A 12,457-nucleotide genomic window follows, 5' to 3' on the forward strand; every position below is an offset into this window, starting at 1 on the left:
AGAGGCGAGGGGCAGTGGGCGCGTGGAATGCAGAGCAGCGGGGCTGGGGGACCCCGACCCAGGGCAAGGGGTCACATAGTGGTGTGGGTCAGGCCTGGGGGGGCCGCGTTTGCCCGTGGGAGCTGGGAGGTGGGGAAGGGTCCCAGCAGCAGGGTCAGCGGGGCTGGCGGGGAGGAGGCAGCCGGACCCCGGGCACCCCCCTGCGCGTGGGCACCGCGGGCGATGCAGCGTGGGGCGAGGCGAGGAGAGGTGGTTAGGGGGTGACGCGGGGCGATGCAGGGTGAGGCGATGCAAAGCCAAGTGATGTGATGTGGGGCGACACGAGGCGATGCGGGGCGATGCGAGGTGATGCCAAGCCAGCTGCCGCGATCTAGGGCAATGCAGCGCGATGCAAGGCGAGGCGATGCAGCGCGGTGTGACGCGATGCAGGGCAGCGTGAGATGATGTGATGCAGGGCGGTGTGAGATGATGCGATGCAGGGCAATGCGATGCAAGGTGATGTGACGCAGGGTGATGCAATGCAAAATGACCTGATGCAGGGTGATGCGATGCAGGGCAACGCAAGGAGATGCGATGCAGGGCGATGGGATGCAATGCAGGGCGGTGCGATGCAGGGGGATGCAGTGCAAGGCGGTGTGATACAGGGTGATGCAATGCAAGGCGATGCAGGGCGATGCAATGCAGGGTGAAGAAATGTGATGCAACGCAGTAGGATGCAGGGAAATGCAGTGCAAGGTGGTGTGATGCAGGGCAATGCAATGCAGGGGAATGCAGGGAGATGCAAAGCAGGGTGATGCGATGCAGGGCGATGCAGTTCAGGGAGATGCAGTGCAAGGCGATGCGATGCAGGGCGATGCGATACAGGGAGATGCAGTGCAGGGTGATGCGATGCAGGGAGATGCAGTGCAAGGCAATGCGATGCAGGGCGATGCGACGCAGGGCGACGTAAGGTGATGCAGGGCGATGCGACGCAGGGTGAAGAAATGCAATGCAATGCAGTAGGGTGCAGGGAAATGCAGTCCAAGGTGGTGTGATGCAGGGCGATGCGATGAAGGGAGATGCAGTGCAAGGCGATGCGATGCAGGGTGAAGTCAGGTGATGCAATGCAGGGACACGCAGGGAGGTGCAGTGCAGGGCGATGCGATGCAGGGCGACGTAAGGTGATGCAGGGCGATGCGACGCAGGGTGAAGAAATGCGATGCGATGCAATGCAGTAGGGTGCAGGGAAATGCAGGCCAAGGCGATGCGATGCAGGGCGATGTGATGCAGGGGAATGCAGTGCCAGGTGATGCGATGCAGGGCGATGTGATGCAGGGCGACGTAAGGCGATGCAGGGTGCTGCGACACGGTGCGCTGCGGGGCGACACGATGCCCAGCAACGCTCTGCGGGGCGATGCCCGGCGCTGCGAGGCGATGCGCTGCCAGGCGCCACGCTCCAGCGTGCCGGCGGGGCGACGGGCGCGGCGGGCGAGGCGATGCCCCCGCGGCGCACGCGACGCGGCCCCTCTCCGCGCGCGGCCACGCTCCCCGGCCCGCCGCGGCGGCGGCGATGCTTCATTTGAATTCTCGCCTCTCTCTCTTCGCAGATAACGAGCCCGCGCCATGCAGTCCTTTCGAGAAAGGTGTGGTTTCCATGGCAACCAGCAGAGCTACCAGCCGACTTCACAAGACACATCACGCCTGGAGAATTACAGGCATCAAAGTCAGGCAGGGCCGAACTGCGAGCGGCAGAGGCTGGTGGCGAAGGAGTACTACAGTCAGCAGCAGCTGCCGTACTCGGGCTACGAGAACAGCGCCGTGGAGAAATACCACCGGGGAACCAAGCAATTAGGCGGGCAGCAGCTGCAAGGCAGGCCGGCCTTTTCCAATTACGCCGTGCAGGAGAACAGCCCCTACCCGGCCCGTTATTCGGGGGACGAGAGCCTGCAGGCGTGGGGCGGGCAGCCGCAGGCGCTGCCCGGCGGCGTGGCCAAGTATGAGGACAGCCTGATGAAGAAGACGGTGGCGTTGGCGGGCGGGCGGCCGTACCACGAGCCGGCGGCCGCCTCGCTGCCCTTCCGGACTCACTTTCAGCAGCAGCCGCAGCCGCAGCAGCCGCCCGCGCTCCCCTACCCCAAGCTGCAGCGGCAGAAGCTGCCCAACGACGTCTCCTCGCCCATGCCCTTCTCGCAGAGCCCCCACTTCGGGCAGCACTCGCAGTCCTTCCCCGCCTCCTCCACCTACTCCTCGGTGCCGGCGGGCAGCCAGCCGGCGCACTCCTACAAGAGCTGCACGGCACCCTCGGGGCAGCCGCCGCTGGAGCGGCCCCTCGGCAGCGCCGCCAGCCTGGCCCCCGGCCCCCGCGTGCCCAACCTGCACGGCTACCAGCCCAACCGCATCGGCTACGAGCAGCCGCCGCAGCCGCCGCCGCAACCCCCGCAGCCGCCGCCGCCGCAGCCGCCGCCGCCGCAGCCCCCACAGCCACCGCAGCCATTGCAGGGTCGGCATCACGCCCCGGAGACCCTCCACTACCAAAACCTGGCCAAGTACCAACATTACAACCAGCCGGGCCAGACCTACTGCCAGGGCGACGCGCCGCCCGTCCGGACGCCGGAGCAGTACTACCAGACCTTCAGCCCCAGCGCCAGCCACTCGCCGGCTCGCTCCGTCGGCAGGTCCCCGTCCTACAGCTCCACTCCCTCCCCGCTGATGCCCAACCTGGAGAACTTCCAGTACAGCCAGCAGCCGCTGAGCACGGGCACCTTCCCGGCCGGCATTGCCGACCACAGCCATTTCATGCCACTTCTGAACCCTTCTCCCACCGACGGGACGAGCCCCGACGCTCAATCTGGGAACTGTAAAAACCTCCAGAAGGAGAAGCTGCCCGAAAACCTGCTGTCGGACCTGAGCCTGCAGAGCCTGACGGCCCTCACCTCCCAGGTGGAGAACATCTCCAACACCGTCCAGCAGCTGCTGCTCTCCAAAGCGGCTGTGCCCCAGAAGAAGGGCATCAAGACCCCAGCGAGGACGCCCGAGCAGCTCAAGGGGCAGCACTGCAGCCCCGAGAGCAGCACCTACTCGGCGGAGCAGGTGGGGACCCCCTTGTCCGACCCGCTGAGCACCCCCCAGTCCGTCCACGCCGAGACGCAGGACGCCGACTATCTCAGCGGGTCGGAGGACCAGCTGGAGAGGAGTTTCCTGTACTGCAACCAGAACCGCAGCCCTGCCCGCGTCAACAGCAACTCCAAGGCGAAGCCCGAGTCGGTGTCCACCTGCTCCGTGACCTCCCCGGACGACATGTCCACCAAATCAGACGACTCCTTCCAGAGCATCCACGCCAGCCTGCCGCTGGAGACCTTCACCAAGTATGTGACCAACGAACGGGACTGTCCCCGGCTGCTCCTCAGCGCCCTGTCCCAGGAGGAGCTGGCTTCCGAGATCATCGTCCTGCAGGACGCCATCAGCGAGAAGGCGGACAAAGCCTGGGCCAACTCCCCCATGCTGAGCAAGGAGGCCACCAAGTCCCCCTTCCAGCTGGAGAACCACCGGCCCTGCCTGGACTCCATGGTGAAGGGCGCCTGGCCCAGCCAGGGTGACTCCAGCACGCTCACCGAGCCCCTCAAGCTGGACAAGGCTTCGGGGGCCGGCACGGGGAAGGACTTCGGTGAGGAGGTGTATGAGGGTCCCCAGGTGGAGTTCACGGCCGCCGAGACCAAGGACGCGCTGAAGGACGCTGCCCCGCTGGCCTTCAACTCCAAGCCCAGCGTCCCAGCGGCGACGTCGAGCGCGGGAGCCCCCGGCTACAGCTGCTACTCGAACACCACCGCCAACTCGGTGGGGTCCGAGAACGCCATGGAGCACTTCGAGTGGCCGGAGGAGAGCCTGGGCGAGGCGTGCCTGCGGTGGAAGGAGCTGCAAGCCGCCGACCTCCCCAAGGGCTTGTTCCCCAGCAAATTGGTGGGCTCCTGCAAGGAGAAAAAAAATGCCTGCGGCTTGGATCTGTGCGACGGCGAGCAGCCGGCCAAGAGCGAGCCTGCCCGGGACTTCGGCCAGCAGGTGATGGAGGAGGAGGAGGAGACGCTGACCTACGACGAAGCTGCAAAGGCGGACAGCGAGAGGTGGCTGCAGGACACCCGGCACTGCTGCTCGGCCGGGGACTTCAGCGAGATCCCCATCATCTCCTCGCCAGAGCTGAAGGAGTCAGACCTGGAGGCGGAGGAGTACTCCTCGCTCTGTGAGCTGGCCGGCTCGGAGCAGAAGTCGGTGACGTACGACGCCTCGCCGCCCAAGCCCCCGGAGATGCCCGCCGTGCTGTCCTCCAGCGAGGTGCCCGTGTCTGCCGAGGAGACCGTCAGCGCGGTGGAGAAGGAGAGCTCAGCTCCCACCGGGCGCCTCTCCGGCCAGTCCGTCATCCTGCTGGGCCCCGCCGTGGGCACGGAGACCAAGGTGAAGAGCTGGTTCAAGTCCTCCCTGCCCCACATCCAGCCCGAGGAGGAGAGCGGCGGAGGGGAGACGTCCCATCCGGGGGCGGCTGATGCCGAATCCACCCCGTTGATGGCAGCGAAGCAGCAACTCGGCCCCGAAAACGCGCTGGGGAAGACGGAGCCCGTCTCACGGGGCAAGAGCCTCCGCAACAAGAGGGTCCACTGCCGGCTGCCGGAGGGGGACGGCCCCGGCAGCGCCGCGCCGAGCCCCTTCGATGACCCGCCGGCAGCCGGCGGCGTGGCCAGCGCCTGCCTCGGGCCGGACGGCCAGGCGGACATCGCCAGCAAGAACGCCCACAGCCAGACGCCGCGGTTTCCAGCCGAGGGTCTGCCGGCGCGCATGTGCACCCGCTCCTTCACCGCCCTCACCGAGCCCCGCGCCCCGGCCCCGCTGGAGGGGCTGAAGGCCCCCGCGCACCAGGAGAAGCTGGGGAAGAAGCCCGCCTGCGGCGTGAAGCAGCGGGTGGCTTTCAAAGCCAGGAAGCGCAGCAGCCGGCCGGCCCCCAAGGTGGTCCAAGGCAGCAGCGATGGCACCCTCCCGGTGCCCGGCTTGGTGGTGGCGGAGGAGGTGGCGGGGCCGACGCCGGAGGAGGGGGACGCGGTGGAAGTGGGGGAGAGGGACCAGCGGTCGATGATCCTGCGCTCCCGGACGAAGACGCAGGAGATCTTCTACACCAAGAGGCGGCGGGGCAAGCGGGCGGCCGACGTCCGGCTGAAGAACTGCAAGGCGCCCAAGAAGCTCATCTCCAACAACCACCTCCCGGCAGCCTTCAAGCTGGCGGCCCCGGGCAGCCCCCACAAGGAGGGCAAGGTGGGTGCCCGGATGAAGCTGCCCAAAGCGGGGCCGGGCGTGGGGGGCAAGATGTCGGAGCGGCCCCTGCACTCACTGAAGAGGAAGTCCACCTTCATCTCCCCCATCCCGGCCAAGAAGAGGAACCTGGTCCTGCGGAGCAACAGCGGCGGCGTGAAGGAGGAGAAGCCGGAGGGCCCCCCCAGCCTCTTCAAGAAGATGCCTGTGGCCAAGAAGGTGAAAGCCAAGCTGCCCCCCAAGAGCTCCGGCGAAGCCGTCCCAAAGCTCCCCCCACCGAAGGAGGCCCCCGACGTCTGCATCAAGATCACCTCCCGGGCGGCCTTCCAGGAGGCCACCAAGACCAAAGTGCTGCCTCCCCGCAAGGGCCGCGGCCTCAAGCTGGAGGCCATCGTCCAGAAGATCGCCTCGCCCAACCTGAAGAAGTTCGCCTGCAAACCGGCGGGCGCCTACGGCACCTCGCTGAGCCCGGCGGGCGCGGAGAGGGAGCGGGCGGTGAAGCACGGCGGGGTGGCCCCGGCGCCAGGCGACGCGCGGCTGCCCAAGCCGGCGGCAGCGCAGAAGTCCCCTGCAGCGCTGGCGGTCGAGCAGCTCTGCCGAAACCCCAACGGCCGAGCGCCGAAGGGGAAGCCGGGCGGTGGGAAGAAGCTCTCCGCCGATGGCTGCCGGGATGGGATGGATGCCCAGCCCGGCTCCACCATGGCGGCCAAGACCCTGGGGCTCCTGCCCAAGAAGAGGAACCGCAAGGGCAAAGCGGCGGCACTGGGCATGGCCAAGGCACCCCTGGTCCCAGCGCTGCCCCGGGAGCGTGCGGGCGGCGGGGAAGAGGCACCGCGGGAGGGGAAGAAACCAAAGAGCGAGGAGAAAGAGGTGGCGGGCGGCGAGGGCCACCCCGAGGGACGCCCCACTGCCACGCCGGCGCGGGGTCCGAAGCCGCGGGCCAACCACTCCAACTACAACGGCTACGCCAAGCGGCAGCGGAAGCGCCTGGCCCACGGCAAGGCCAAGGCGGTGCCGGCGCGGTGCAGGAGCCGCGGCAAGCGGCGGCGGCAGGCACAGCAAGCCCCGCTGCCGCACCCCGCCGAGCCCGAGATCCGGCTGAAGTACGTCTCCTGCAAGCGGTTGCGGGCGGACAGCCGGGCCCCCCCCTTCGCCCCGTACGTCCGCGTCGAGCGGCGCGGCCATTTCACCGCCGCCTGCACTGTTGTCAACTCGCCCGGCGAGGAGGCCAGGCTCCAACGGGGACCATCCGGGCCGGCGCCGCGACCGCGGGCGGCCCTCCCCGCCTCCTCCGCCATGCACATGGGGCCGGTGGTGTCGAAGGCGCTGAGCGCTGCCTGCCTGGTCTGCTGCCTCTGCCGCAGCCCCGCCAACTACAAGGACCTGGGGGACCTCTGTGGGCCCTACTACCCCGAGGACTGCCTGCCCAAGAAGAAGGCGCGGCTGAAGGAGAAGGCGCGGGCGGAAGGGCCGGGCGAGGACGCCGTCCAGCCCGCCGCGGCCGAGCGGGCGCCTCGAGGGACGGAGGGCGGCTGCGGCGGCAAGGCGACGCGGGCGGAGGGTGCCGGCGAGGCGGCCAAGCAGGGCTCGCTGCGTTCCAGCCCGCGGGGAGTGTTCCGCCGGCTGCAGAGCTGCTACTGCTGTGACGAGAGGACAGAGGGCGAGGAGGCGGCCGAGAAGCCACGGCGGCACGAGTGCCACAAGGCCGAGCCCCCGCCGCAGGAGCCGGCGGGCGAGGCGCAGGAGCACTGGGTGCACGAGGCCTGTGCCGTATGGACCGCTGGGGTTTACCTGGTGGCGGGGAAGCTCTACGGGCTGCGGGAGGCCGTCAAGGCGGCCGCTGACCTGGTAAGAGCTCGGCTGCCCGCGCAGCATGGCACAGAATCACAGGATCCCAGCATGGCAGGGTTGGCAGGGACCTCTGTGTGTCACCCAGCCCAACCCCCTGCCCAAGCAGGGTCACCCAGAGCAGGCTGCACAGCACCGCGTCCAGGCGGGGCTGGAATATCTCCAGAGAAGGAGACTCCACAGCCTCCCTGGGCAGCCTGGGCCAGGGCTCCGTCACCCTCAGAGGGAAGAAGTTCTTCCTCGTGTTCAGCTGGAGCTTCCTCTGCTTCAGTTTGTGCCCGTTGCCCCTTGTCCTGTCGCTGGGCACCACTGAACAGAGTCTGGCCCCGTCCTCCTGACCCCCACCCTTCAGATATTTGTAGGCATTTCTAAGGTCCCCTCTCAGCCTTCTCTTCTCCAGGCTGAACAAGCCCAGCTCCCTCGGCCTCTCCTCGTAGCAGAGATGCTCCAGTCCCCTCACCATCCTCGTAGCCCTGCACTGGACTCTCTCCAGTAGCTCCTCATCTTTCTTGAAGTGGGGAGCCCAGCACTGGACACAGCACTGCAGATGGGGCCTCACCAGGGCAGAGCAGAGGGGGAGGAGAACCTCCCTCGACCTGCTGCCCACACTCCTCTTGATGCACCCCAGGACCCCATTAGCTTTCTTGGCAGCCACAGCATGGCATGGCACCCCGGGGTGGCATCTACCCGCCGGCGTCCTTCAGCCGAAGCCATTCCCGTGGCTGCACCTCCGGCCAGGATGAGAATTAGTAGGGTTGGCCCCGACAAGTCGCGCTGGGGGAGCGGGGCGGGTGCTCAGGCACCGTGAACCCCACTGGCTTCCCGCGAGGTCCGTGCTGCCACGTGTCCGATAGCACCCACCCGCCCGCTTTTAGGCATAGAAGCGGTTTTATGTCGGGAAGATGAGAGGAAACGGCCTCAGGTTGCAACAGGGGAGGTTCAGATTGGATATTAGGGTACATATCTTTACTGAAAGAGTGGTCAGGGGTTGGGCCAGGCTGCCCAGGGCAGTGGGGGAGTCCCCATCCCTGGAGGGGTTCAAAACCCGCGTGGATGTGGCACTTCAGGACGTGGTTTAGCAGTCACGGTGGTGTTGATGGTTGGACTTGATGATCTCAGAGGTCTTTTCCAATCTTAGTGATTGTATGAGGTTGTCATTATATATATATATATATAGTGATTTTATTATTTTTTATATATGTATATGTGTATATATAGTAATTGACCATGTTGCCAAGCCCGGCGAGTCGCATCCCCTGGCCCAGCCGTGCGTCGCAGGGGGTGGCTCGGAGCGGGACGGACGCAGCCTGGCGAAGGCAGGGTGGGAGGTGAAAACGGGCGCAACGTGGCGTGATGCCACGGTGACGGGCAGCGAGGAGAGCTGGAGGGAGGGGGCAGCCCTGCCCTGCTCCTCGCCCGGAGTGAGAGGAAGACGGGCACAGCGGGCGAGCGAAATAGGGAGGACGCTGCTGGGAGACTGCCGAGGGGACTCGGGGGTTTTGTGTCGGGGAGAGAGAGGGGACAGCCACCCGGCAGAGGCCGGGCAGGGGGTCTCCAGCAAGCCCCCCAGTACCAGGTTTGGGGCTGGATGCATTCCCAGGCATGCGTGCTCACGGCACGGCTGGCCGGAGGCTCTCCCATCCCTGCAGCACGCACCGGGGACGGGACAGGAGATGGGGAATGTGGGAGGTCCTCCGCCACTGAGCCAGGGCACGGCCCAGGTCATGTCCCTTCACCTCTGCCCCGCGGAGGGTGGCTGCGGGCTCGGTGCCATCCAGGAGAGCGGTACGGCGGGTAGAAACCTCGTGCGTGGCCATGAACAGCTGAAATCTTGTGCGTGGCCGTGAACGGCGGAGCGAGAGGCACGGCGTCGCGGGAGGATGGGGTCGGGGTGCTTTGCTCCCGCGCCGGGCTCTGACCGCGGCTCTCTCTCTTGTCTCTCCGCATCTCTCTCCGTCCCTGCTCCCGATTCCCGGGGGCGTGTGAAGAAGTGCTCGAGCTGCCAGCAAGCGGGAGCCACCGTGGGCTGCTGCCAGAAGGGGTGTCCCCACGCCTACCACTACGCGTGCGCCATCGACACAGGTGAGCCCGGCCGCGGGGATGGGGGCGCGGGGTCCCCTGGCACCCCCAGACCCCGGGGCCGGCCGCTCCGCAGCCCTTGAGCCCACCCGAGACTGGGGTGGCTGGCGAAGCTCTGCGGCGGCAATGCCGGCTGATGTCCTGAGTTTTGGCCGGCCTCAGCTGGACCCTGCACGCAGATGTGTCCCGATGGCAGCGGGGGGCCGCGGGGAACGCCCTGTCCCCACCGATCGGGTGACAACGCTCTCCTCTCCTCGCAGGTTGCTCATTAACCGAAGAGAGCTTCTCTCTGCGATGTCCCAAACACAAGGTAAGCCCGGAGACCCCCGCAGTGCTCGGCAGCCCCCTGGGGTGGGGTACGAGGGCCTGGCTTCGCCCCCCCCGGGACAACCCACTTGGCAGCGCATCCCTGGGTTCACCAGGCTCCCTGGGACCCCCAGGGTCACCCCGCTCAGCAGAGTGTCCCTGGGGTCACCAGGCTCCCTGGGACCCCCAGGGTCACCCCGCTCAGCAGCGCCTCCCTGGGGTCACCAGGCTCCCTGGGACCCCCAGGGTCACCCCGCTCAGCAGCGTGTCCCTGGGGTCACCAGGCTCCCCGGGACCCCTCTGCGGTGGGACCCCCAGGGTCACCCCGCTCGGTAGCGCGTCCCTGGGGTCACCAGGCCCCCTGGGACCCCTCCGCGGTGGGGCAGGCGGCTGGGACCCCCAGGGTCACCCCGCTCAGCAGCGCGTCCCTGGGGTCACCAGGCTCCCCGGGACCCCTCTGCGGTGGGACCCCCAGGGTCACCCCGCTCGGTAGCACGTCCCTGGGGTCACCAGGCCCCCCGGGACCCCTCCACGGTGGGGCAGGCGGCTGGGACCCTCAGGGTCACCCCACTCAGCAGCGCATCCCTAGGGTCACCAGGGCCCCCGGGACCCCTCCACGGTGGGGCAGGCGGCTGGGACCCCCAGGGTCACCCCCAGGGTTGGGGGGGGGGGGGGGGGGGGGTGTTATCCCCTTTCCCTGAGCGCTGACGAGTTTGGGGGGGGGGCGATGGTCGAACCCATGCTAAGAGCGCTGCGTCTCGGGTGGGCGCCTGGTTATTCGTGGGTGGGCTGGGGGGGCTCCGGCTCCAGTGGACCCCCGGGCTGACACCCCCCCCCCCTTCTCCCCGCAGAGGCAGCCGGTGTAGCCCCCCCCCCCGGCCCCCCACCCCAGCCAAGGAGGGACCGGCGGAGGAGGCAGCGGAGCGGGGCCGTCCCGGGAGCCGTCCCGCTGCAGGTGGGCGCAGCGCTGCCCCCCCCCGCCCCACATCCCCCCACACCCCCCCCCCGGATCCGTTCCGGGCGGGCAGAGCCAGCGCCGGGTTTCCCCCCCCACCCCGGGGCCCCGCAAAACCCGGCCTGGCCGTCGGGAGACGGAACGGGATCCCACAGGGGGGGTCGGGGGGGGTATAAGGGCGGGGGGGGTCCCAGCGATGTTGTCTTACTAGGGGGCCGCCGGACCCCCCCGCGGGTCCCCGGCTCTCCGTATCTCACACTGATCTGATCTGAGACGTTGCCTTCAGCGAACCTGACGGTGTCTGTCTGTAAATACGTGCGGCGGAGGAAAGGAAACGCAAAAAAAAGACAAAAAAAAAAGACAAAAAAAAGGACAAAAAAGGGGAAAAAAAAACAAAAAAAAAACAAAACAAAAAAACAAGCCAAGCAACGGCCTGCTGTTTGAAACACCACTCTGCTTTTTTCATTTCGTTCTTCCATCTCCTGGCTGTCCCCCACCCACCACCCTTACCCCCCCCGCCTGGTCTGGGGTGCCAGCCCCTGCCCGGGCAGCCGGGACCCCACGCCCCGGGCCGAGGGGCGCTTGGCTGGGTGCCCACTGGGCTTCCCACCCCTCCGGACCCCTGCCCGTTTCACCCCCTCACCCTCCCACTCCACGGGGTGCTGGCACTGCTGGGACGGGGACGCCTGGTCCTGCTCTCCGGGACCCCCCCCCCCAAAACCCACCCTGCTCCCTCTGCTCGGCCTTGGCAGCCCCCCCCTCCGCGGCTCCTCTCGCTGGGGACGGGCTTTGCTCCCTGTGCTACTGCTGAAACCCAGGCTCTGGGTGCTGAACCCCAGGGCTTTGGGTGAAAACCCCAAGGCTCTGGGTGAAAACCCCAGGCTCGGGGTGCTAAACCCCAAGGCTCTGGGTTGCTGAACCCCAGGGCTTTGGGTGCAAACGCCGAGGCTCTGGGTGCTGAACCCCATGGCTCTGGGTGCTGAACCCCAAGGCTCTGGGTGCTGAGCCCCAGGACTTTGGGTGCAAACCCCAAGGCTCTGGGTGCAAACCCCAAGGCTCTGGGTTCTGAACCCCAAGGCTCTGCGTCCTGAACCCCATGGCTCTGGGTGCTGAGCCCCATGGCTTGGGGTTGCTGAACCCCAGGGCTTTTGGTGCTGAACCCCAGGTTCTGGTTGCTGAACCTCAAGGCCCTGGGTTCTGAAACCCAAGGCTCTGCATCCTGAACCCCATGGCTCTGGGTGCAAACCCACGGCTCTGGGTGCTGAACCCCAAGGCTTTGGGTGCAAACCCCAGTCTCTGCGTGCTGAACCCCATGGCTCTGGGTGCAAACCCAGTGTTTTAGCCTGGTGCGGGAGGGTGCAAGCAACCCAGACATGGCTTCCATGCGGCAGCAGGGGCCTTGCCAGAGGAGGAGGAGGAGGAGGCATTTTCTTCCTCCCTCCACGTTGCCTTGGCTTGCCCCTTGCTGCCCTTGGTGCTGGGCTCGCTTGGCTCCCTCGGTGGTCGCCTCCCTTCCCGGCACCTCGGGGGAGCTGGGGGCACCCATGTCCCCGCAGGGTGCTCCTCATCGCTCCCCAATCCCAACACCCCCCCGAGCCTTGCACCCCCCATACCCCGGGTAGCAAATAACCAACCCAGGGTGAACCCCCAAATCCCATCCTAAAAACCAGAGCCGCCAGCTGCTGCCCCCCACGAAGGTGGGGGCCACAGCGCTGACCCCAGCCGTCCCCCCCCGCCCCGACCCCGCAGAGCCAGCGCCCCGCGTGTCCCCCCCACCCCGGCTGTCGCGTCACCCAGCCCTCACCCTCCAGGTTTGCTGGCCACAAAATGTCTGTCGTTTCAGCAGCTTGCCTCGGACACGGGAGGGGAAAACACACATTAAAAATAAAATTTAAAAAAAAAGGGGAGGGAAAAAAAAAAAGAGGAGGAATAAAAATAATTAATTTAAAGGCAAAAAAAAAAAAATCCCAGTGTCCCTGGCAGTGTTGCCTGAAATCT

The 12,457-nt window shown here is 67.0% G+C and overlaps 1 protein-coding gene across 3 annotated transcripts in view; it reads left to right on the forward strand.

Annotated features, from left to right (window-relative positions):
* The window catches only part of RAI1 (retinoic acid induced 1), an 85,298-nt gene extending 72,937 nt beyond the window's left edge, over window positions 1-12,361 (forward strand). For all 3 annotated transcript variants that reach the window (XM_075436037.1, XM_075436035.1, XM_075436036.1), the window contains 4 exons: window positions 1,587-7,119; window positions 9,108-9,201; window positions 9,459-9,508; window positions 10,356-12,361. In XM_075436037.1, the coding sequence (XP_075292152.1) occupies window positions 1,603-7,119; window positions 9,108-9,201; window positions 9,459-9,508; window positions 10,356-10,370 (5,676 nt within the window). In that variant the 5' untranslated portion in view covers window positions 1,587-1,602 and the 3' untranslated portion in view covers window positions 10,371-12,361. The remainder of the gene's footprint in view (window positions 1-1,586; window positions 7,120-9,107; window positions 9,202-9,458; window positions 9,509-10,355) is intronic.
* Window positions 12,362-12,457: the final 96 nt, after the last annotated feature.

The sequence above is a fragment of the Opisthocomus hoazin genome, chromosome 15 (genome assembly GCF_030867145.1).
Source record: "Opisthocomus hoazin isolate bOpiHoa1 chromosome 15, bOpiHoa1.hap1, whole genome shotgun sequence".
Classification (NCBI taxonomy): domain Eukaryota; kingdom Metazoa; phylum Chordata; class Aves; order Opisthocomiformes; family Opisthocomidae; genus Opisthocomus; species Opisthocomus hoazin.